Source organism: Thunnus thynnus, chromosome 11, assembly GCF_963924715.1.
Source record: "Thunnus thynnus chromosome 11, fThuThy2.1, whole genome shotgun sequence".
Taxonomy (NCBI): Eukaryota; Metazoa; Chordata; class Actinopteri; order Scombriformes; family Scombridae; genus Thunnus; species Thunnus thynnus.
Window position 1 is genome coordinate 22298128 of NC_089527.1, and position 26535 is coordinate 22324662.

The 26535-nt window shown below is 40.4% G+C and overlaps 3 protein-coding genes and 1 non-coding gene across 6 annotated transcripts; 2 read left to right on the forward strand and 2 right to left on the reverse strand.

The window, feature by feature from the left end:
* Positions 1-782: 782 nt before the first annotated feature.
* On the reverse strand, positions 783-5557 carry rpl24 (ribosomal protein L24). The gene is made up of 6 exons (XM_067603844.1): positions 5457-5557; positions 5255-5330; positions 4100-4210; positions 2251-2387; positions 1197-1260; positions 783-913 (listed from the first exon to the last, which is right to left on the reverse strand). The coding sequence occupies exons 1-6, from the start codon at positions 5459-5461 to the stop codon at positions 833-835; spliced, it is 474 nt and encodes a 157-aa protein (XP_067459945.1). The 5' UTR covers positions 5462-5557; the 3' UTR covers positions 783-832.
* On the reverse strand, positions 2880-3060 carry LOC137193304 (small nucleolar RNA SNORA23). The gene has a single exon (XR_010930736.1). It is a non-coding gene; the product is annotated as a small nucleolar RNA SNORA23 (small nucleolar RNA).
* Positions 5558-5703: 146 nt separating the features above from the next.
* Positions 5704-11720, forward strand: cep97 (centrosomal protein 97). Its single transcript, XM_067603836.1, has 11 exons — positions 5704-6179; positions 7414-7556; positions 7706-7864; positions 8010-8111; positions 8239-8352; positions 8481-8647; positions 8746-8910; positions 9073-9251; positions 9462-10116; positions 10235-10310; positions 10508-11720. Exons 1-11 carry the CDS (start codon positions 6143-6145, stop codon positions 11027-11029), a joined length of 2319 nt encoding a protein of 772 aa, XP_067459937.1. The 5' UTR covers positions 5704-6142; the 3' UTR covers positions 11030-11720.
* Positions 11721-11852: 132 nt separating this feature from the next.
* Positions 11853-25415, forward strand: nxpe3 (neurexophilin and PC-esterase domain family, member 3). Of its 3 annotated transcripts, none has more exons than XM_067603841.1 (6): positions 11853-13720; positions 18184-18363; positions 20311-21092; positions 23662-23732; positions 23846-24067; positions 24150-25415. In XM_067603841.1, the coding sequence occupies exons 2-6, from the start codon at positions 18271-18273 to the stop codon at positions 24713-24715; spliced, it is 1734 nt and encodes a 577-aa protein (XP_067459942.1). In that variant the 5' UTR covers positions 11853-13720; positions 18184-18270; the 3' UTR covers positions 24716-25415. The 3 variants fall into 3 exon arrangements, with proteins under 3 accessions (XP_067459942.1, XP_067459941.1, XP_067459940.1); XM_067603840.1 differs by lacking the exon at positions 11853-13720 and adding an exon at positions 14852-15335; XM_067603839.1 differs by lacking the exon at positions 11853-13720 and adding an exon at positions 17378-17512.
* The last annotated feature ends 1120 nt before the right edge of the window (positions 25416-26535 follow it).

Sequence of the window (26535 nt, forward strand, 5' to 3'; positions counted from 1 at the left end):
ACTTCTGGTGCCTGAGTGTTTCTAAGATAGTCGTGAATAATTGATGCAGGAGACTGGAGCTGTTTTCAGTCGCATGTCTTTGTACCAACTCAGTTACTTATTGTGAAATGTTTTGGAAGAGCTTTATTTATATGCTTTGGCTGCATAATAGATGTGAGTCACTGTTTCCAGTATGAACATAGAAACTATTTTTAAGAGGTCTTTGCAAGTGAGCTGCATTGGTCTGTAGACCTCAACGAGCTGGAACTTTAACTCCCTCTCCTGCTTCCACTCGACACTACAGAACAAATCAGTTTCCATCTTCTGAAGATGTTTTTAACCAAAATGAGAAGTCTGAACGGACACTGTTGGCTCTGACGTGTTCATATTGAAGTTACCAGACACACTACGTTACTCAGACTGTAGTTACTCTGCAGTGGATTGTGACATTATTGTATTCGGAAGTCTGTCCTGCTGTTTCATACATACAACGCAAGGTTTTAGTTGTCAAATTGTCAAACTGCATCATCGGTGTGGATTCAGCCAATTGCTGGTTTTGTCCACACATTGATTAATCTGCCTCTGAACTCTGTTACCAACTGAAGTGCTGTTTGTAGACTCGCCAAGTATTGAGCCAGTGTTTACAAACCAGTGTACAATATTGAACAACTCTTTCTAGTAAAAATCTATTTTAATTTAATTTGTGTCAAATGCAGGTGGACACATTGAAAGAAATATGTTGGGACAACTTCAATAAAGTTGCCTATAGCATTGCCTTGTTTTTAAATAACCAATCACACCAATGATGGTTTACCACAAAATTTTATTCACAACCAGAAACGGTAAGTCAGGCTTAGCGTTTTCCACCGACGCGAGGTGCGCTGATCTTCATGGGCTTGGCGATCTTGGGTTTCTGTGCAGTCTTGGTGGAGGCCTGCAGAGGAACAAAGACATCAAGCACACAGTTAAATATAATCACAGTATACAAGTTACTTCATAATCCAGAGAATACAGAGGAGCAGTTCACACACAATTTATTCTGTGATCATGTTCAAAAAACAAACAAAAAAAAGCTTATTTTGCCAGATAGCTTTAAGAGTTCGAGTAACAATACTATTCATAAATGTGTTTATAGTAAAGCAGCCAGATGTAATACTAACCAACGATGAACTAAAACTAAGCAAAACAAAACATCACTTCTGCACAGCAGATCTTACCTTTGCACTTGGGGCAGCGGGTTTCTTGGCTGCCTGCTTTGCCTTCTTGGCCTCCTTGGCAGCTCTGAAAGAATCAAGAGAGAAGAATATATAAATCAGCCAAACTGATAAATTACAACATGTAGGCATGGACACTGGGTACCTATATCATGTTTTACAGTGTGCTTTTATATCAATATATATTGTGATATAGTCCCATTATTCAGGAAAAATACCAACAATTGAGAAACTTTATGGATAAAACAAAAACATCAGTTTTTTGCTAATCCAGCAAACGAATTAGATTTTTAACACTGCCCACAGAGCACCAAGTATTTTAAAGGATTAGCTACTTTGGTAAAAACAGCATTTCAAAGTGACAGTTAACACATTTATATTGAATCATGACATATCATCATATCACTCAACCCCACAACAAGTTATATCAACGGTTCAAAACGAAGCCCAAAGTAGCTTTTTTAGTGAACAGATTCCTGAACCCCACTGCATTCACTTATTAAACCTTTTCCAACAAAGTGTGTCCAATTTAAACGACGACAATAGTTTAGTAAATATGAAGCTATAGATATTAGCCAAGACTATGAATTAAGACCCAGGATGTACAATCAGTAATTGAATATTCCATTAACCTCATTAGATTGGGTACATCTGCATACAGTGGCTCCCCCTGCATTAAAAAGGCTGGACAAGATGAAAGATGGAGTTGTGGGAAAGTCCTTTCACTGCATCTTTTATTATTTTGTCAGACTTTTCTGGCTGATTCCAAATAATTTATTAAATTTCCTCTTTTCAAGAGTAAAATCTTGTAGTGAAAACAGATGGTGAGACTGACGCTGGCGTTGCACAGTAAGCGGTGGTCTGCTGCCTCTGAAATAGCCACCTAAAACTAGACTCAGTTTGATTCCACAACTGCAAGTCTACAAAGTCTCTTCTGCTAGATTTACAGACCCTCAACTGTTCATTAACTTGACTTCAGAGCAACAATTAACATATTATTCTGGGGAGAAAAAAAAGGTTTCACTATCGGGAGATAAATAAGCAGTTTGTGTTTTACCTGATGGCCTGCTCCCTCTGGGCCTTGCGGACCTCGGGCTTCTGGTTCCTCTTGGCCATGATCTCAGCCAGGGAGGCCCCAGTGATGGCCCTCTGGAACTTGACTGCGCGGCGGGTACGCTTCTTTGTCACCTCTTCCTGTTAAAGCATGTGATGAAGGAACCAAAGTTCATTTGTAGCCCAATATTACAAATATGCTCTAAAAGGCAACATTTCCAACAAAGAGGGAAAACTCCCTAAAAATACATAAAAAGGTATCAACAAGTTGATGGTGGCTTAGGTCATGTTTGATTCGGTGGTTTGGTTCAAGACACCAGAAAGCAGTTGAGTTTCTAACTGAGATGAAGGCAAAGAAGGAAAACACAGAAAACGGGTAAATAGCCACTAAACAGGTGCCACAAACACAAACTATGGCACATAATGGTGTCTACGCTCAATCTAACCAAACTACAATGACCCTGAAATTATAGTGGTCCCAAATACCAAATCACAATTGTTAGTATTCATTTTAAACCTGCTTAAAATCTTGGATTTGCAAACATATTTTTTACTGAATTATGTCTTTCAGTGTCACTAAAATGCTGGTATTTGCCATGTGCCATTAAACAGTTACAGGTGATAAATGTGACGGCATGTAGGAGAGTTTGGAGGCTGACCGATGGTGAGAAGTCAATAAAGACGTCAAGGGCCAGTACTATGATCTCCACTTTGTCTATGGCTGCAGGTGTGGAGTGAGCACTGCTGCACAGCCTGCAAAACACAGTCCGGCAACAGCACATAACATGGACTGACACCATGCACACCATCCACCCACAGCCAAACTAATACGTGTCAATGACGTTGGCTTAATGTAGTAACAGTCTGAATTTTGGTAAAGAGGCACAAATACATCTATTCCCTATGTTTTCCCACGATGATGGCCGACAGCAGTGCTTTTACATATTTGTGCAAGTCTTACTAGAAATGGAAGAAACTGAGAAACCAGACATGTTTTTCCAATATGACAGCTGTAATAAGAAACATACCGAAAGAAAAGACGACCAGATAAAAAAAAAAAATCTCTATCAGTCAAATATCAGCACTAGAAAATAATCTTTGGGCCAACAAATACTTTTAAAGCTGACATTGGCTGCTGTATTAGTATCTGACAGTATGTAAATAGTGGTGTGTATAACTATATTTACACAGACAATTGAGGATGACAAATGTTGCTGGTGGCTGGTTGTATCAGTGTGATATTTATGTCAATTTCATAAGTAACTTGACAAAATGCCAAAATTAAACTTGTCAGGTGTCTGTACTCAGCCAAAGATCATTTGTGAGGGAAGAAACTCCACTCTGCAACATTACTGTACAATCTTAGAGTGAAATGAGCATTTTTGTAGAGTGATAAGTCTTCTCTCTAAAAAAAGAGCATAACGCAATTCTTGGAGTTTCCATTCATATCATAAATAATTCAAGTTTATAAAGTTAGTTTTGAACCTCCAGTATGTCAAATACATAGTTTGTGAAAAATAAGGGGTGTTAAATTTAGGCTACACCTGTTAAGATAATGACTCAGATACATATTTAATCAACACTGCATCTCTTCTGCTGATATGTATCATTTATTTTGTCTGCATATGGAGCACATTTGGCACAAAACAAATTTTTGGGATGATTTAAGGTCTAGATCATCTTAGTGTCAGGTAGCTTCTGTATGCACTGGGCAGCTGTGCCTTAAAGCTGATATGACTATCAGATTGGCAGATAATTGTAGTTAAAGAACTTGAATCTGGGCTGGAAACACTTGTTGTAGAGACATCATGTTATTTTAAAACACAGACATACAAATACAGCCCGTTACTTACAGACTGGCCCTTCTTGTGCTTGCGTCTGTACAGCACAGTCCAGTTGATCTGTCTGGGGTTCCTCTTGGCCAGGAAGGCAGACTCACATTTGGCGTTCAAAAACTGGAACACCTGATGAAGACAAGAAACTCAACTAAATGACCTGTGATACAGTTAGGCTGTGTTTGCAATCACACTTGTTTACAGGGTCACAATTCCTTAAATAATAAAGATTCAAGAGTTTACTGGTGACACAATTTTCTGAATGGACAGGTTCACAATTTTCAAGCATGTCTTAAAACAGTCAGGTACCCAAATGAACATTGAAATAGGTTTTTCTTGCCAAACTCATTCCTCCTGTTCATACTGACCATTAGAGGATCCCTTCATAATGCATTTACAATGTAAGTGATAAGGGACAAAATCCACAAGCCTCTTTCTGTGCAAGAATGTATAGAAGTTTATCTAAAGCTAATAAGAGGCCTCAATCGTCCAAATAAGTCAAATCAAGTAGATATCTTCCAATGTTAGTCTTTTTAGTGCCCAAATCCCTTTTTTGTTACTATACTTCCACCACAACTCAACAGGGAAACACAAAGAGGGAATTTGATGCTATAAAGACTGTAAATGTGGCAGATATCCACTTAATATGACTAACTCTGACTGCTGAAGCCTTATATAAGCTTCAGGTCAACTTTAAAATGCATTTTTGACATCATCACATCCAGTAACAGCCAGTATGAACAGGAGGAATGATTACAGCAAGAAAAACCTCTCTCAGTGTCCATTTGGCCACCTGTCTGTTGACACTTGAAAAAATGTGAACCTATTCCTTTAATCTGCTATTCAAGTGAATTATGTTTCTGCCTGCTCTTCTACCACAAAGCAGCTATCAAGCAAGTTAGGTATCGTGTTAATTCAGTAATAGTGTGATATTTGACAAATAAAATGTGATCTTGTTTAGCTTGTTACGCTAACAGCTAACATCGGCAGTTACATAGGATTCAACGAGAGCCGGTTAAGGCCTACTCCAGGCTCTGCTACTTATGTTACAAACACCAACATTGGACACACATTTGATACACAAAGTGATGACAGTAAACTGTATAACACACAGTATCAACAGACAGAGCCAGGAGGAGCCGGGTTGAACCGGGGAAGGAGGGAAACGGTTACCTTTCCGTCTATCCTGGCGTATCGGCGGCCATGGCCGGGGTAAATTTTATACCCGCTGAAACTGCACAACTCGACCCTGAAAACGACAAATATAAAGCATCACTGAAAGAAAATAGTGCATCTTTACTCTTAATGGCGATTGCATTGTCAGATTGTGTATTTAAATGTTGAGATGGCATTTGATAATATTCCGTAAACTCACTTCATGATGGCTACGAGAGGGCACAAAACCGGAAAGAACGATGACGGAAGCGGAAACTGAATAGGTAGACTACAAATCGATACTTATAACCGAATAAACAGTGAGTTTTTGTCAGTTGAAGTTTAATTAATAGTCTAAAGGTAATATACATATATAAATATATTTTTTAATTTTAAACAAAAAAAAAAACATTTTAATCAAATTAATACTTTTGCCAATCATCACGGGGTGACGTCACAGTCTGACGGTTGCCTAGCAAGCGTATCAGCACTCAACAAGCGTACAAGCAATACTTCCCTGCTTCATAATTCGCTAATAAAGTGGTGAATCACGCAAATAATATTACGAAAAACTAGATGACACCTATTCTAGGTCGTTTCGTGTAGCTCACATATTACAATATAACTTCTTTCCCGTTGATATATCCTGGCTGGCGGGTTTCGGCAACATTTAGCGCGCTGCCGCTGCCACAGACGAGGAGTTTGAATTGTAGTCTTTTCAAACCACAGATACGCCACTTCGCAATGAGGGAGACAGCCGCTATGAACTACACTTCCCAAAATCCCTAGTTGTCTGTTTGAACAATTCGATCCTTGGCAAGCGACAGACGCTTTTTTGCATTCACAGTCCAGTCTGCAAGCTAATAGAGTTGCTGGCTAACGTAAGGTGTCGTCTAAGGCGGCAGGATGGGTGTATCAGATTTAAGCTTTGATACAAATGCAGGTGAGTGTCCCGCTGTATGTTTAGGTCAGACAAACAGCGACGATTCACGCAGGTTTAACGGTCTCCGTTGCAAGTATGTTTATTTCTAGGTCAGCTAACGTTAGCTAACGTCTAACATCAAGTGTGTCAGAGGATGCAGATCAAAACTAGACCTTCAGTTTGCCATATTTGAATATTAAACCATCTCATTTGTGTTTATGTTCTGCGCCTTGTCTTGGTAGATTGCAAGAAGTGGACCGTAGCTAAATACATAGCTTATGTGGCATTGTATTTATTCTTCTGTGTCTTTGTTAATCTTCATTTGGTAGTCAGCTTTCCTGATTTTGGATTGCCATGATGCCAGCAATACCAGTCATCCATGAACATTTAAACCATTTGGTAAAACCAATGCACAAAGCCAGCAAAAGACATTTGTTTAAAATAACTGTTATCTCTTAAGTTTAGTTACATGTCCAGATGTGAGTAATTCTCTCTACCACTCTTTTTTTGAAGTATTTAGCACTGCCATGAAGTTGGGGTACTTGCAAGAGAGAGGTTATAAAAATAATTGTCAAAATTAGTGCATCAGAGGCTGAAATATCCTGACTTTTCATCCTTAGAATGAGTCAGAAACGCTGACTCCTACAATTCCCATAATGCAGCCTAACTGCATCATTCATCAGACCTTCCCTGCCCTTTTAAATCCCCTCATCTTTCAAACTCAATACCAGTCCAAGAAGGTTTTCTGTCAAATATGTGAATCCTTAAACCTAACTCAAGATAACCCTGATGATGGTAAACTGTTAGGTGTAAAATGTGTGCGGTGCCCACATTAGTAGCCTGCTCCCAGCTTACTGAAGGTGTCTACTGTATATGTGCGTAGCTGCCTCATGAGATGATCTAATACATATGAAAACAACGTAGTCTTGTGCACATCCACAAGACCTCAGTGGGGTAGGTGCTGGATACAAAAAACAATTAAACTAGATACAAGAAGTACCTGCACACTGAACCAGAGCTCCCTTTTCTTTATTTGCTTGCAACGTTTCGACCAACCAAAGGTCTTCCTGATTTTGCCTGAGGAGAACCTGTAGTTGGTCGAAACGTCACAAGCAAATAAAGAAAAGGGAGCTCTGATTCAGTGTGGGGGTACTTCTTGTATCTAGTCTGATATGTAGCCATGGTGATTAGCAAAATGACAGTTGTGGTGGTTTTCCAGTCTGTTCAATATCCATCTTCATCTCTATCCTTCTAGGACCTGTGGTGGATCTTTCCGCCCGGGGTATGCAAAAGCTGGATCCCGATTTCATCTGCTCTGAGGACACCCACACTCTCATCCTGGACCGTAACCACATCATGAAACTGGACCACCTAGAAAGGAGCCCAAGCCTCCAGCAGGTTAGTTAAGCGTCTAAACTTAAGGCTGTCTTGCTTGTGTTTTCAGTACCTTTATTCTTGGACTTACAGCATAGTGACAAGTGATTAAATACTATGAACAATTTATTCATTTGATGTCTCGTCATAAGTCTTTGTCTTTCCCTCATCAGCTATCTGTAGCCAGTAACCGTCTGGTGAGAATGATGGGCGTGTCTCGGCTAACAGAGTTGAGTGTCCTCAATCTTCCCAATAACAGTATTGGCTACATCGAGGGGCTAAGAGATCTGCCACACCTCAAATGGCTTAACTTGTCTGGAAACAATATTAAGGTAAGGAAAGGAGCTGTTCTCCCACACTTTACTTATATTTCATTTCTGTCTTTTATGTACAAACATGTCAATGTATAGTTAAAACCATTAGTTTCATCCCATGTTTTATATTAAATGTTTAACTAACTGTAAACGTTTTACACAGGTCATTGAGCAGCTCAACAACTGTGTTTCCCTTCAACACCTGGATCTCTCTGACAATAACATATCTAGTATCGGTGATCTGACTAAACTTGTGGCATTAAAGGTGAGTGCTGGAGTTTCTCAGGTCAAAAGTGGCCCTAAACAAATTAATATAACCTTTAACAATGTAATATTATAGTGGCGGTTTTCTCGTATGTGTGTCTTTGATTAATTTGCTGTCAATTTTGCAGACTCTTTTACTTCACGGAAACAGCATTACAACACTTCGTACTGTTCCTGCCCACCTACCTGCACATCTATCCATTCTCTCCCTGGCAGAAAATGAGATAAGAGATCTCAATGAAGTAATTATTTTTCTTTAATTGATACAGCAGCTTTGATCTCAATTTCAGTTATGCAGAGGCTTATTTTCATTGACTGATTTTTTTTTCTCTACCTGCATCCCTTGCTTTTACTTCTGAATGCTCCATAGGTGTCATACCTGTCACCTCTCCATGAACTGGAGCAGCTGTCCATTATGAGCAACCCTTGTGTTATGGCAACTCCCTCACTGCCAGGATTTGATTATCGGCCATATATAATGAGTTGGTGTCTGAGCCTAAAGGTCCTGGATGGCTACGTAGTGTCTCAGAAAGAAGGGTAGGTACATTTCTGTGCTGTTGCAATTTGCCATTTAGATAAGATAAATACACAATATCCAAATATTCAAATACCTTATTTCTCGTTGTTAATTGCAGCCTCAAAGCAGAGTGGCTGTACAGTCAGGGCAAAGGTCGTTCGTATCGACCAGGGCAGCACGTACAACTGGTTCAGTACCTCGCCACTGTTTGTCCTCTGACCTCATCACCGGCTCTGGAGACAGCAGAAGATGCCAAACTGGAGAAGATCTTGAATAAGCAGAGGTATAAATCAAAACTTACAGACAAGTCTCAAAGCACACTACAACACTGCTCCAAAACCTGAAGCAAAAAAAAAAAACTTGATACCAAGACGCAAATGCCTATTAATGGAAAAAATATTTACTTGAATGACCTCATGTTTGTACTGACATTTCTGACTCTCAGGTTTCACCAGAGGCAGTTGTTAGAGGAGACCGGCGGAGGCTGTGCCAGCCCTCCTCGCCCAACTCAACTAGATGTCGAGAAGCACAGTCCTTCACATACAATCCCACAGGGGGGAGCCAGAGAGGTGAAGAAAATGATTGCAGCATCACCAGCTGCTGTTCCATCAGCCTGCGAAACAGGTAACATAGCTGCTTTATCACTTTGTGGGGCAGTTTTCTTGACTCAGGATTAAACTTTAAGCTTTTTAGTGGATTTTGCAATTCTTGTTTTAGTAAAGTAATCTGCCTCATAAAACCATTGAGTAATAGTTTTTCTTCACTGGCATTTGTGATACAGTGTTATTTCATCATAACTTTGTGTCTCTGTTTGGTATCTCCACTTTTGTACAGAGCCAGTCGTGCAGTTTAACACCTGGGTGAGCTGTGACTTGTCCCATCCATCAATGCCAGTAGTACGCGGCCCAAGACTCGGAGAGGAGCAAATCTATTTGGAGGATGTGCAGACTGATGAGGATAAACTCAACAGCAGCATGCTTTCCTCAGAGTCCACCTTTCTCCCCTTCACATCTGACCTGGAGCCACAGCAGACTCACTCTGACAGCGAGGACGAGACAGCGACATTTGAACTTGATTCCCTGGCCCCTAAGCAGCCGGCGCAGCCCAAAAAGCACAGCACCAACAAGACACATCATTCGCCTCCAGCGGATAAGCAGAAAAAGGGGACTCTGGAGGAAGAAGTAGTTTCTGGTGCAGCCACACCAGCTGGCTCACTGGTGGTCAGAGTTAACACGCCACAAAATGATGCAGAAACATCTTCTGATTTTGGTACAGCAGAAATGAAAGAAGCCCCCAAGCAGAAGGAAGCTGTTAGTTGTGCTACTAAATCAAGTTCGGTGGAAGCAGACAGTGCAGCTGTTAAAATACAGTCATGGTGGAGGGGACAGTACACTCGCTGTTGTCACCCAACAGCCAGAGAGGTCCGCAGTGAAATCCGCCTACGCAGGATGCAAGAACACATCCTCTTCCTCTCTGAAAAGCTTGACAGGTAATTGACTAACCAGTAGCATTAAAAAAAAATCTGTTTTAGTTTGTTGTAGGTGAATTTTTGACATTAATTGCAGAGACTCAAAGTACTAAAAGGTGCAAATGGGATTTGTTTGCAGAGTGCAGAAGCAATATGAGGAGGAGAGGTTACAGAGGCTGGTTCAGGAGGAGGCTGTGAAGTTTCTATGGAAACAGGTCAGCAAAGTTTTTTTTTTTTTTTTATCATGCACACATTCACCATTTTAATTCACCATATTAGTCAAGATTTGTGTGGTAAGATGTTGGTCTCCTTTAAAAACAAAAAGGGCTTCCTGTAGATCATAACCCTCTAACTTTCTACATGATTCATGTGGCTACCTCATTAGTTTGACACTTCTGTGCGTCCCATCTAGCTCCAGTCGATGCAGCAGTGGAAGCAGTCTGTAGAGCAGCAGCTGGCTAGCGTTTCTCAGGCTGTTACCCCAGCTCAGATCCCAGGTCCTGGACTCTGTGAGGCGGCTCCACCTGTTGCATCCAGCACCACGAACCCAGCCAGCACAGACGTCTCCTTCCCAGACTCCGGCTTCCAGTCGACAAGTGAGCAACAGGCAGCACAGGAGGACAGCTTCCTGAGCAGCGGGACAGCAGACTCTCTGAAGACGGTGCGAGCGCTGAGTCCCATTCGTAGCGGCTTTGCTGGAGGGGTCGATGGTGTGGACAGCGCAGACTGCAGCCTGCTGGAGCAGTACCTCTCCTCTGTCCAGCAGAGGGAGGAGGAAGCTGAGGAGGTGATCAGTGATAGAACAGAAACACCACAACCCTCCTCACCAGTCTCCCCTGGCAAAGCAGCACAACCCAGCTCCCCGCTGCAGAAGACAGCAGACAACCAGTCAGAGGTGCAAAGAATGGAGGAAACCACTGCTGGCCCTCACTGAAAAACTGCATATAAAAAACACCTGTACAGAACTACTGAGTGTGTGTAAATTGGCACTGACTTTAGGAATAAGATGCTTTGCTCCTTCTTGGGCATGTCTGAAAAATGCACTTACCTTGATTAGTCACCCAGATCTCAAATAACACTGCACTTACTTTCTTTTGTTTATCAAGTCTGTGGGTAGTTAGCTGAGCCCAGGACAGGCTTGAAAAACGATAGCTTACTGTGAATGTAACTCATGTTTTTTTTATTTTTATACTTCACCTCTTGGATCTGTTGGTTTATTTAATGGACAAGTCATCGCTGTGTAAAGACAATGATTGTGATGTAGCTTCAGAAGGTGTGAGTAACTTGGAAGCAGTTATTTTATGATAACGTACCGTTAGTAGGTTGCTACCTCTATTGATGAAAAGACCAGGCATGGTGTAACAACCTGTTCTCTTTATTGATATCCACTACATCAAATACTTGTGATAAACTGCAATAAATCTGACTTGTAGTTGCTGTGATAAATGTAGTGAACTTGTAACAACAGACTATACTATACAAGCATACTGCTGTGACATACAGTTTTAATTGGCTGAACTGTTTTTTATCAACTTTAGGTCACATCACCCGATGACTAACAGAAAAAATGTTGTAGCACCTTTATCTTAAGTAAAATGTAAATAAATCTGCAATTATTATTTTAACATTTTTATTTGATTTCACATTGTATTGAAATATTGTAAGAGCTAAGCACTTACTTCCCTGGTCAAGTTGTCGATGAATCTGTCAGTGTATAAAATGTAAAAATTAACAAGTTTGTTCCATTAGAGCCAGAGCCCAGTGATGTCTTAATTATGCTGACGTTTATATGATAAAAATGAAGCAACGCCTTGCATTTCCAAATCTTTTCTTTAAAATAACCACAAAACTTGATAAATTCCCATGACAACAGATATTTTGACTTTTCATAGCAAGTATACAGGTGTTACTAATGACATTAACCATGGGTCCATCCTATTAATTGCCCCAGTAAGCCATGTCAGTGAGTCAGCATGCACAATACGAGAGCCCTGGAACTGGCTCACCTAAGTGGAATCCAGCCATTGTTTATGTTATTAATTGCACTTCTGCTTTTCCTGTGTTGACAGGTGAAAATATGTGCTGTGAAAAGTAGATACCAGGGTCCTGGAACTGGAGCACTGAAATGGATGAGATCCATATCATTCATGATGTTAAGTGCACCTGTGATTTTTAAACTGAAGAAAAGTCAAACTGTCTGCTGTGAAAAAAATGGTCTTTTAATTACCAAAATTGATTCATCTCTGTGGCTAAAGTAACATATCAACCGACCGAATGTTTCAGCACTACAGAGTAGCAGCAGGTTGAAAATGGAGGAACAACTTCAGTATAGTTTATACCCAAACCTCTGACTTATTGTATTTGGTGAAATTTGTTGACTACTATGACCTGATTGATATTTATTAGTTGTTCCTGATCATTACAGTACTATGAGAAGACGGAGGGGCATGGCTGGATAAACTTCTATGGGACCTCAGCAAATATTTCTTGTTGGGCCCCTACTGACCTCCATTGACCCCCGCTACATATGGTAGTACTCTAGAGCTGAAATGATTCAGTGATTAATCAATTGAAAGAAGTTTCATTGGAAACAATTTCAATAATTGATAAATCATCAAAAAAAAATCACTGGTATCAGCTTCTGAAATGTGAATATTTGTTAGTTTTCCACAATAGTAGACAAAACAAGTAGTTGTTAAGGGAATAATTATCTGTATTTTTCACTATTTACTGAAATTTTATATACTGAACAATCAATTATCAAAGTAAAAAATTGTCAAACCTATTGATAGTGAAAATAATTATTGGTTGCAGCCTTACAGTACTCCAACGATGGACTAATACTAGCTTGCCATAGGTTTCCTGTGTACAGATTGATAAAACACAACTTTACAACAAATTAAAACAATATAAACTAAAACAATTCACGTCTTGAAACTAGATTTGACACAGAGTGAAGGTGGAGGACCTGTCATAGGTGATATTATACTTTGGTGCAAGTTTCTAATAAATCTGCGCTTAATAGAAGTATGTAGACTCAAACGATATGGAGCAAACTCGGGGGTCGGGGCCCCTGGGCAGTTAGTTGACCACTTTCAAGAAGCAGCAGGAGATGGACCCAAATGCAGGACGCAGGAGCAGCAGCTCCAGGACATGCTGGCACAGCCAAACTGAACCAAACTAAACAAAACAAAACTGAACGATGCACAGATTAAAGGATCCAACAAGACTGAACTGAAAACCAGGACTTAAATACAAACTGAACTGATGAAACAACAAGAAACAAGTGGCAAAACAGGAGGGCAGACATCGGAAGCAGGGCAGAGCTAACAAGACTGATGTAGGGTGGATGTGAAGAGAAGGGTGGAGAGAAAAGTAGGCCACATGAGGAAGTGGCTTGCATGTAATAACATGAAAAGAGATAAGACTGAGTTGTTCTGAGTTTCAGTTCACTTTTGCGCATTGTCTCTTGGTCACATTACCATAAGAAAATTACTCGTGTAAAAGCAAACTTCAAGGTCTTACTGCCATTCAGTCCAATTCAACAAACAGGAAAAAAGTCTGAGGGCATCTGGTGGACTGGTGGAGGGACATAGAACCAGACTGGGACAGAACCACCCGCCTGGTAAGTCTGGGGGAGGGGTTTTCCTATGTCAACGCACAATAAAATGATAAAATATACATAATCATGAGATCAGAACTTCTATTTTAATTATTCTTATTCCTCTTTATGCATGTTCCTGTCGAGAAAAGGGCTTTCATACACAATTTTAGAGGCTTCAGAGTCCAAATGCCCCCCCTTTTTTTCTCCTTTACCCACTTTGGCTTCCAGAGAATGCAGCAAGACCAATCCATCCAGACCGTTTTGAGGTTTCTGAGAGGGTCCTTGCTGATCTATCCTCTCCCACTCCCTCTAGGAAATTGTGATTTTGTGATTGCAATATATCACAAAATTTATCTACAATATTTGCAAGAACTTGCAATTTTGCTAAATGCAACTTTTCCGCATGATGAATGGCCAATGGAGTATGACACTGAACTGTAGTTTCATACATGAGTTGTAGCCTAAACACCCCTACAGCTCTAAGAGATTACACTTTGTCTTTCATCTAACCTGCACTATGCCTTTGGTTTGCATTCAGTTAGTCAGAAGAATGTGTTGTTCAGACAGCAAAAATGGACATAATATACCTTGAACATAAAAATTGGCACTTTGGAAATAAACAATATTTTTATGTTAATAGATTTATTTTAACGTTATTATCATTTTATTTAGTGCTAATTTTGAGGTTACAGTTTATTTAATAAATGCTTATAAACGGAACTCAAGTACAGTATTTTCTTTTTTAATATAATTTGAGCAAATGGTTCTCACGTTCAGAAAATAAATTTAAAAATAGCACCGAAATATAGTTGTTTCTGTGATATGTTGTATGCTTTTTTTAATTTGATGAAGTGATTATATATCCAGCTGGGTTATGCCTTTGATGTTCTGCGTTGTGTTCTTGGCGTTTTCAATTAAGAAGCAGGAGGAAGCTCTGGGTCTCAGGTCTTTAGTAGCAATCTCTGGTGAAATATACGCAAAATAACAAAACCAAATATACTTTGGTGCAAGTTTCTAATAAATCTGCACTTAATAGAAGTATGTAGACTCAAACGATATGGAGCAAACTCGGGGGTCGGGGCCCCTGGGCAGTTAGTTGGCCACTTTCAAGAAGCAGCAGGAGATGGACCCAAATGCAGGATGCAGGAGCAGCAGCTCCAGGAGATGCTGGCACAGCCAAACTGAACCAAACTAAACAAAACAAAACTGAACGATGCACAGATTAAAGGATCCAACAAGACTGAACTGAAAACCAGGACTTAAATACAAACTGAACTGATGAAACAACAAGAAACAAGTGGCAAAACAGGAGGGCAGACACCGGAAGCAGGGCAGAGCTAACAAGACTGATGTAGGGTGGATGTGAAGAGAAGGGTGGAGAGAAAAGTAGGCCACATGAGGAAGTGGCTTGCATGTAATAACATGAATAGAGGTGAGACTGAGTTGTTCTGAGTTTCAGTTCACTTTTGTGCATTGTCTCTTGGTCACATTACCATAAGAAAATTACTAGTGTAAAAGCAAACTTCAAGGTCTTACTGCCACTCAGTCCAATTCAACAAACAGGAAAAAAGTCTGAGGGCATCTGGTGGACTGGTGGAGGGACACAGAACCAGACTGGGACAGAACCACCCGCCTGGTAAGTCTGGGGGAGGGGTTTTCCTATGTCAACGCACAATAAAATGATGAAATATACATAATCATGAGATCAGAACTTCTATTTTAATTATTCTTATTCCTCTTTATGCATGTTCCTGTCGAGAAAAGGGCTTTCATACACAATTTTAGAGGCTTCAGAGTCCAAATGCCCCCCCTTTTTTTCTCCTTTACCCACTTTGGCTTCCAGAGAATGCAGCAAGACTGATCCATCCAGACCGTTTTGAGGTTTCTGAGAGGGTCCTTGCTGATCTATCCTCTCCCACTCCCTCTAGGAAATTGTGATTTTGTGATTGCAATATATCACAAAATGTATCTACAATATTTGCGAGAGCTTGCAATTTTGCTAAATGCAACTTTTCCGCATGATGAATGGCCAATGGAGTATGACACCGAACTGTAGTTTCATACATGAGTTGTAGCCTAAACACCCCTACAGCTCTAAGAGATTACACTTTGTCTTTCATCTAACCTGCACTATGCCTTTGGTTTCCATTCAAAATGGACATAATCTACCTTGAACATAAAAATTGGCACTTTGGAAATAAACAATATTTTTATGTTAATGGATTTATTTTAACGTTATTATCATTTTATTTAGTGCTAATGTTGAGGTTACAGTTTATTTAATAAATGCTTATATATGGAACTCAAGTGCAGTATTTTCTTTTTTAATATAATTTGAGCAAATGGTTCTCACGTTCAGAAAATAAATTTAAAAATAGCACTGAAATATAGTTGTTTCTGTGATATGTTGTATGTTCTGCGTTGTTCTGGGCGTTTTCAATTGAGAGGCAGGTGGCGGCTCTGGGTCTCAGGTCTTTAGTAGCAATCTCTGGTGAAATATATGCAAAATAACAAAACATCTGGTGGTGTGTGTGTTTCTGCTTGGCTGGATAGAGCTTTCCTACTTTGCCAAGTTACAGTTACAAAATTATAACAACTATTAGATACTGTGAAGTTCAATTTCATAGACATATATAGACATAGCAGCATAAATCAATAAAAACAAAAACAAAACCTATCACATAAATAATTAATCAATTATAATTAAACACATAGTAACCAAGACCAAGACCCATATTTCATTACTGTAACAATTATAAACATACACAATATCGATCCACATTGAAGTCTGATTTTCTTATAACTAGGCCTACATAACATACAGCACTATAGTGTTACCATATCAACCACACCGGCACTCTAACGGTCGCTCAATTTCTCCAAATCTACTTTAATTAAAAAACTATGGTTAGCGATCTCAAATATTGACATGATTTACATAGAATAGAACTGATATGACATAGAACAAGACACAACCATTAGATAACGTTAGCATCACATCAAATGCATAAAAAAGTTATCAGGGAGTTTCAGTTTACGCAGCCTAAACTACCTCTCTGTCAGTTGTGCATGCGTGCACACACCGACGTAATTACGTTGTACACACACACACACACGCACGCACACACACACACACACACACACACACACACACACACACACACTTCAAATGACACGGGTAAGAGATGCAGATCCAACAGAACAAAAATAATAAACAGGAATGATTAGATGAAATTCATAAAAAGGCTATATTTGTATTAATCGGTTACAATTACATATGACTCTTCATTGGTAGTAGTTTAAAAAATCGCATTATTTTCCTTTGCTTGCAATTTTATCGCAAAAAGAGCAAACATACAAATTGCATAAAAAGCCGCTGCTCTCGCGAGATTCTTTGTGTGCGTTGTTTGTCATTGTACAAAATGCCTATATTTTATGATGTGACAATGCTGTAGTTAAAGTCTGGTTAGGTTTAGGCACAGAACACTTGGTTAGGGGTAGGGAAAGGTCTGTCAGGAAAAATCATGGATGGGAAAAATGTATGGAAACTCATTCTTAAAGGGGGTTCGGGAAAGATGGTTTGGGTTAAAATGATCACTCTCGCGAGATCTTCCACAAATCTGGGATTACCATACCCCGCCTTCCCTGCAGGACATTACAAACAGGAGACTATTGCCGTCCGTCCACCGGGCTGGCTCTGATGTTCTGGCCAAAGCTTTGCTACCTCACCGGCTGGCCTGCCCTGCCCGGTAGAGTCATTACCTTTCAGCGTCTGTCCAACGGTCCGACATGATGATAATATGACATGTTAATGTAAGTAGGCGAGCATTTGCTGGGTACCAATCACACCTTCACCCACTAGCCGTGGGTTATGTCTGTTAAATGAACGGTATTATACAGCAGTGAGTATAATATTGAATTTTATCCTCCGTCCCTTTGTTGTTGGCTCTTGCGTCGTCGCAGCTGACTGTTACTGATGTCTAAAGATGGAGGATTTGCTTTAGATGTACCGAGTAACGTTGGATGTTAACCACTGCCATTACTATAAGTCTGTCTGTAAGGCTGTTAAATCAGTTTGTTCCAAGTTGAAGACATTTCCAAGCATGGATGTTGGTCGATTAGTCCACCAATAGAAAATGAATCGGCAACAATTTAAAAAAAACGAAGAAAAATGCCAAAATAAAGCACTGCTTTCCAATATGCTGTGGCTATTGGACTGTCGGTGAGACAAAAATAGCAGTTAACTGCCGGCTTGGGTTTGAGGCAGCCTAACTAGAGTAGAGACCCCACCGTATAGATATTGTCTCCTTATAATTTAACACCAGCAGCACAACTGGCCCCCTTCAAAATGAATAACCTGTATGATTGTTTCTCTTCGCTTGCAATACATAAACATGAATTGTCCCTTTTGTTGAAGCTGAAAATGTGTCAGTTTCGTGTTTGTCCATCCTGTCTCGTTGACAGCGTTCATTTCTCTACATCAGGTGCTGAGGGCGAAACGATGCCATCGTCACCGTGGTGACAGCGGAGCGTGAAACAGGGATGATCATGGGAGACAGAAGGAGGTCACCATGTGCCGAAATCTATCCAAATATGCCCTCATCTTCCTCTTCTTAGCCCTGTCTGGCCTCATCTTCCTGCTATGCAACATCCACACCGTGGAGGTGAGGAGAGACGCATTATACAAATGGATTTGAAGTAGGGCTGTGCGTTATGACGATATATTATATTATATCGTGTGATGAGAGAAAAATGTCTTCATATTATGCTCTATCGTTTGTATCATTGTGACGCAAATCACACTCTTTACGGCAGTATTTTTCGTCATTTGGAGTCAGTCCATCTTTTGCGCAGATTACATTGAAAAATCTTGGCTTTTTAATCTCGAAGCTTTTATTGCACTTACAGTTACATAATGGGTTTAGTTGTCAGCTCTCCACCCCTGTTTGTCTCTACTCTGCTGCGCTGCACACACTGTAAACTGTGATATATAGGTATCCTTATCAGGATATGAAATGACCTATATCGGGATATGAGATTTTGGTCATATCGCCCAGCCCTAGTTTGAAGTGGTGTGTTTCCTCAATAACCTGTTTAGGGTAATGGATAAAATGATAATTTACCTGTGTTTTCACATAGTACAAAAGCTTTCTACACAACTGAACTGAAATAAAGGAATTAGAAAAAAAATAAAGTTCAAGTAAAAATACACATTCTTAACAGAACCATCCCACTAAATCCAGATTTAAAATAGATATAGGAAGAAACAGATAACAAACCAAAAATAGTGTCATATATCTATTAATAATAATAATTTTTACATGCGGTCAAGCGCATTTGATAGGATTGCATAAGAAAAATCATATCAGGCAGGCAAATAAATATGTTGCTGGGTAACAATTCAGAGTCACAAAAAGAAGCCCAGCCGCACGGTGGAAGTAAGACCTGGGTCCACATATTTAAGATAGGATTTCGAACACCTTTGTCAGAAGTTTCAATTAAAGGTGCACTAAATCCACTTAATTAGTATTTCGTCTGGATCTTAAGTTATCAGAGAGACAAGCTGAGAAAACATTAGCTGCAGCTCAGTTCACAGCCCCTCCGTCCTGTGTCCGCCAAACAGTGTCAGAGAAACACTGATTTTTAATGTGAAACTGCTTTATTCACTGTTTTTACTGGTTTTAATCGCCAGGTCTGTTTCTTTTGGAGAGGACGAGACCTCTGCAGATAATTCAGCTCCCTGTAAAAACCTCCTGAACGATGAACACTGAAGGAATCTTAACCTCAAAACAAAATAATGATCCCAAGCTACGTCATGATGTCATCAAACTCCGTCTTTTGTTATTGTTTTGATTGAGAGACGCCTAGTGGCATAAAATTACATATTGTGTGTTTAAATACCAAAATAACATAAACAATAACTATTGTGTGGCCTACTAACATTACTACAATGTGAAAGTGGTGTGCAAAACAGCGTAATTTAGTAACATGGGTAGTTCTAAATGCAAATAATGGGGAATTGTAACTTTCTAGTGAAGTAATTGCATAAAGCAAATTCCATAGCATGACAAAAATTGAACTTCAACATGTTACTCTGATTATCTGGATGTTGTTATTTACACTTGTAGATTGTTTGTTCAGACATTCTTTTTGTTTGTCCCAATCACAAACATCTGTTTTAAAAATACTGTAAACCCTGATGATGTCATCAGGTGCTGTTTTTGTCATTTTCTCAGACTTGGAAAAAAAAAACCTCCTCCAGAGCCACAGAAAAAGAGTAAACTGACCTTTATGTTTAGATCTGTGTCCTTCTTATTTAACTCTGTGCTTGTCACTGATCCACCATCAAAAAGATAAAATATTATGCAAAAGTTTTTTTTTTGTTTTTTTTTTACAATTGTTTATTTATTTTATAGGGTAGCCCAAGTAGTAACACAAGAAGATCCATCTCGAAATGCACTCAAAGTATTTGGTTCAATTATTGTTGCAATAATCCACCAGACCTCTGTATTACATTAATTTGCATTTTTTAAATGCATTTTTATTTGCCAGTCACAGTTGACGGTGCTTATTCCTCCAGCACAACTTAACTCTTCTGTCTGTCTCCTCAGAACTGGAACTGCCACACAATTTCAGCCCTGTACCAGCTCCAGAGCAGGATCCAATCATCCTTCATCCCGGTGGGTATCCCTAATTTTAATCACAGCCGCACCTTCTGTGCACATCTGGGCCTGAAACCCTCCCCTGAAGATGAACTGGAGGAGCGCTACCTGTTGGACTTAATCGCCTGGCCTGTGCCACCGTCTCACTCCACACCAATTGCTCTGCGCCGCACGAGTGACCCCGTGCACAGCCTGTTCGCCATCCTCCCCACTAAAGCAGGGCGGGAGTGGCATGTGGGTGACCAGCTTGAGGTCCTCGTCCAAATGCATGACTTCCAGGGTCAACCCAAGCACTACGGCGGAGATTTCCTTTTGGCTCGACTGCACTCCCCGGAGCTTGGAGCAGGTGTAGCGGGGATCGTGCTGGACCACAAGAATGGATTTTATTCTGTTCTGTTCCCACTCCTCTGGGTGGGGTCTGCACAGGTTGAGATCACGATGGTGCACTCCAGCGAGGCCGTCACTGTGCTGCGACGGCTGAGGGAGGAACGACCTGATCGGGTGTTTTTCAAGAGCCTGTTTCGCTTAGGCTTCCTTTCTGAAACAACTGTGTGTAACATGTGCCTGCCCCCCGACCAGCAGCCCCTGTGCAACTACACAGACCTTCACACAGGTGAGCCCTGGTACTGCTACAAGCCGAAGATGCTCAGCTGTGACACCAGAATCAACCACGCCAAGGGAGGCTACCTGAAGCACCTCATCACCAACAAGGAAGCATTGCTCTTCCAGAGGTTTGTATAATATAGGATCAGGAAAGTGTGGTAATTGGACATATGTGTTTGTTAAGGGATAAATCTAGTGGTATTCTTTATTTTCTTATTGTGAACAAATAACATGAAAAAAAATTCAAAACTAAAAATGAACTGATCCCACTATTAGTCCAACTGAAATAAATAGCATTCCCCTGCTCTGTAAATCACTTGTCCTGTGTTTTCCTTTGAGGAAATAATCAGAAACCAAAAGGGAGAAATTAATACATTAAACTCTTTGATTTCATGATGGTGCTCATAGTTTTGAATTAATTTGATAAAATACAGTTCCTCCATCGGCTTACATTGCTGGAGTCCTAATTTCTCCAAATCAAATCTGGCATGAATAACAATAATGGGGCGATTGTCACACTGAGCCTGATAAAATCCTGCTACACAACACAAGAACCACAGACTGAACAACAACCCACATTTCCTGCTGAAGCCTCCTTCTTATCTAACTTCATGATTTCACGTTCTGCACGTCTGCACCTTAGCTAATTGAATGAGCCACCAAACAAACACTGAAGAAAAGTGCACTACTAATGTCAATTATCAGGCTAGATAGCTAATTAGCTACGCAGCTGCAGCACATGTTAACTTATGAAAATGTCACTTTGTTAGATGCTGGTTTAGTCATTGCTCTTCAAAATCCCTGTTAGCGACACACTGTATGTCCATAACTTGTAGCTACAGCGGTTAGTTTACTTCGTCTCCGTTTCCTATGGTGTAACACTTGAAGCCTGCCCGCTACTGTCAATCAAACACGGACACTGGCACGCCCCCCCAGCTGGTCGAGACAAAAAAGAGCACTTCTGATATTTCCCCAAAGACCTTTTTTCTTCATTCTAATGATACAAAATGTTTAACAATATATTTTTTAAAAAAAACATGCTGACTATATTATTGACTGCAAATAGGGCTAAATATAGGGACTTTAAGTATTGTCTGTGTAGCCAAAAGCTCCTTCACTCTGAGCCATAGAGCTTCATTTTGCAAAAACTATTAAAACACATCAGCGAGCCACATCGTTGCACTGAGTGTCATGTTCCTTTATTTTAATGAACATGGAATTTGTTGTTTATTAATAGTTGTTCCCACATACACTGTCCTGATGTCGCAAATACTCTATAGATCACCAAATCCATGGCTGAAGATAGTCCTCAACAAATACACTATTTACTCCCGTTTAAGTAATGTTTTCTAAAAATCACAGTGCCCATCTGATGTAAGAAACACTGAGCCTTGAAAAATTGGACTACATACACTGCCTGGCCAAAAGAAAAGTCGCCACCTAAAAAAAAAAAAGGTCACACACTCTAATATTTCGTTGGACCGCCTTTAGCTTTGATTACGGCACTCATTCGCTGTGGCATTGTTTTGATAAGCTTCTGCAGTGTCACAAGATTTATTTCCGTCCAGTGTTGCATTAATTTTTCACCAAGATCTTGTATTGATGATGGGAGGGTCAGACCACTGCGCAAAGCCTTCTCCAGCACATCCCAAAGATTCTCAATGGGGTTAAGGTCTGGACTCTGTGGTGGCCAATCCATGTGTGAAAATGATGTCTCATGCTCCCTGAACCACTCCTTCACAATTTGAGCCCGATGAATCCTGGCATTGTCATCTTGGAATATGCCCGTGCCATCAGGGAAGAAAACATCCATTGATGGAATAATCTGGTCATTCAGTATATTCAGGTAGTCAGCTTGCCTCATTCTTTGGGCACATAATGTTGCTGAACCTAGACCTGACCAACTGCAGCAACCCCAGATCATAGCACTGCCCCCACAGGCTTGTACAGTAGGCACTTGGCATGATGGAACAGAGTAAATCTGGACTCATCAGACCACATGACCTTCTTCCATTGCTCCAGAGTCCTATCTTTATGCTCCCTAGCAAATTGAAGCCTTTTTTCCGATTAGCCTCACTGATTAGTGGTTTTCTTAGGGCTACACAGCTGTTCAGTCCCAATCCCTTGAGTTCCCTTTGCATTGTGCATGTGGAAATGCTCTTACTTTCACTATTAAATATAGCCCTGAGTTCTACTGTTGTTTCACTCAAAGATGATGGTTCCCCACTATCCTTCCAGTTTTTAATAATGCGTTGGCCAGTTCTTAACCCAATTTTAGTAGTTTCTGCAATCTCCTTAGATGTTTTCTCTGCTTGATGCATGCCAATGATTTGACCCTTCTCAAACAGGCCAACATCTTTTCCACGACCACGGGATGTGTCTTTCGACATGGTTGTTTAAGAAATGAGAAGATACTCATTACATCAGTTGGGGTTAAATAACTTGTTGCCAGCTGAAAGATAATCACCCATGCAGTAATTATCCAATAGGAGGCTCTTACCTATTTGCTTGTGCTTGTGACCCGTTTTGCCAGGATAGAGGAAGTTGGAAACTATTGAGACATTTTCTTGTCCAACATATTCTTGGTTTTATCATTTTTGGGGTATTTGTTGACAGTAACAATAATAAAGTATTTTGTTAGCTTTATCCTTCAACATTCTGTTTTAACACTGATCCCTTCTGTTTCTTTAATCTTAGTGGTGTAAACATCAAAGTTCCCATACATGCTTCAGGAACTGACAGGATCAATGTGGTGCCTTCAAGGACAGGTATACCTCACACCCTCATATGTGTAGTTTTGTGTGTCATTTCACAGTTTGTGCATGCTTTGATTTATTCTATTAAATTAATTTTGTCTGCAACGTTTCTCGCTTTGTATCAGATAAAGTAGACGCAGAAAGCAGCAGTATAAATCCAGAACCTATTAAGCTAGCACCGTCTGGATATTACTACGAGGACTCATGGAGGCCGTTAGGTGGCGTTACAATGCGCCAGTTTAACGAATCATCTGCCATCACTCAGTGTTTGAAGAACAAGGTGATCAACATGTACGGAGACTCTACCGTCAGGCAGTGGTTTGAGTACCTCATTGCTTCTGCACCAGGTGAGTTTTGAGTTTTACACTCTATATTTTGGATTTTGTGTGTCTTTCCCACTGTAACTTCAAATTATTCCACTTTCCCCAGAATTAAAAGAGTTCAACCTACACAGTCCTAAAAACGTTGGGCCTTTCATGGCGGTGGACAGCACCCATAATATTCTCTTGATGTACCGCTGCCACGGCCCTCCCATCCGCTTCTCCACAGTCATGTCCAGTGAGCTGCGGTACATTTCCAATGAGCTGGACGGCCTGTCTGGGGGCCCCAACACTGTCGTGGTCCTCAGTATCTGGGCCCACTTCAGCACCTTTCCTGTGGAGGTGTACATACGACGGCTTCGTCACATCCGACGGGCGCTGGTGCGACTCATGGACCGAGCGCCGGGGACACTCGTCGTGATCCGCTCAGCCAATCTCCAAGCCGTGGACCAAGAGGTGAGCCTATACAACAGCGACTGGTACTCCCTGCAGCTCGACAGGGTGCTCAGAGCCATGTTCAAGGGACTGAATGTTCTGCAGGTAGATGCCTGGCAAATGAGTGTAGCGCACCACCTCCCTCACGCCCTCCACCCACCTCCAGCCATCGTCAAGAACATGATAGACATGTTTTTGTCTTATATTTGTCCAGAGAAGAAAAAGAGACAACAGAAATAGAAGAGTTGTGACATACCGTCTGTACGGTCTGTACTGAGAGATTTACCAGACTGCTAGTTTTAATCTCTGTTTACCTGCCTGTTACATTGCATTTTGAATCCCACAAAAGCTATTTTGCTCTGGAAATGCCAAAGACATTGGCACAGCGATTGTTACTACCCCATCTGTTTATGTTACCAAAGTATTTGTGTGTGTGGTACTCAGTATTTTTACTTAAGTCGGCCATATTTGCAGTTGGTACTTTTTTTTGTTTGTTTTATGCTTATATTTATTTGTTAGTTTGCCAAAGGTACGGACTTATTGTCTGAGTTCTTGTTTCAACATCTTTTCTCAGGCAGATCAGTATTAAAAATGTGCTCTTACACCCTGAGCCATGTAAAAACATCAGCTACACATCAACTACAATCTAAATTTGTTGCAGCGTGTAACTCATAACTCATAGAACAGACAAAAGGTCAAACAAGTTTTGTTTATTTAGACAAAACCTGCAACTTTAACTGCTAGCGTCAACCATAATTTGAATTCTTTTTCCTCAAGAATATTTTTATTGAATTTCGAACAAGGAAGCAAAATATACACAGGAATTTTGTAGAGTGCACAACAGATATTTCAAGGTTAAAGAGCACATGCATGATAGAAGAGCACATCGAGCAATCAATTGCCCCTCACCCCCACTAGCCCCATCTACAAGCTGGAATTTCTTATATAAAAGGGTATTTCGTCCCTGGAGTAATACAGAAAGGTGCTAGAAGTCAGGTTTTATATTTAGAAAAGAAAGAAAGAAAAATAAATAAAAGTATGGGGGGTTAGAAATTAATAAATTTGTACAGATAATATTACTGAAAGAAATCAACAGAGAGAAAAAAGACAAAAAGAGAGTGAGAGAATAAGTCTTTACTTTTAAGGTTCTTAAAGTATTTCGGGAAAGGTCTCCACACCTTTTGGAACTTTTGTTTGAGTTACAAACTGAGTAGTGGATCTTTTCGAGGTTTAGACAGGACATGTTGTCCATCAGCCACTGAGCGTGGGTGGGTGGGGCAGCATCCCTCCATCTTAGTAATACTGCACGTCTGGTCAAAGGAGAGGCGAAGGACAGTGTGCGTCAATTGATTGGATTCACGCATGCATCATCCTCTCCAGTGGTGCCAAAAATGACGACCAGAGGGTTGAGTTCTAGGTCAAAATTGAGGATTAGGGATGAGGTTTGGAAAACATCCGTCCAGTATTTTTCCAGGCTAGGTCACGTCCATAATATGTAGATAAGGGAAGCCTCACCTCACCTACATTTGTCACAGCAGGGATTCACATCTTGGTAAATACGAGATAGTTTGGTCACATGGGCCCTTTGCACAACCTGTAACTGTAACAGACAGTGACAGGCACAGAGGGATATTTAATTAACCCACAGTGAAAGGTTTAAATCCTGCTCCTAGGCAGTTTCAATTTTGTCAAGAGGGGCAGGTCTTATACCTGCTAGCTTGTCATAGATAGCGGATATTAAACCTTTGTAACAAAGAAACAGCGGTGTTTGTATCAGGTGCCTCTGGGAAATTTGTTACCTGATAGTGGAGAAAATGTCTGGTTTGCAGATACCTGAAATATGGGTATTTGGTAGGTTAAACTTTTCAGAAAGTTGTTCAAATGATGCAAAACTGATATTGATAAAAAGATCCTTAAAGCGCTCGATACCTATGGGTGAAAGAGCTCCATCTACAGATGGATTTACGTCCAAAAGTGAGTTATTTTTTCCCTCATTGTCCGTTTATGTTGCTGCCAATGTGAAAAAATATTTGACCCTGCCACTGCATTTCCGCTTTTTC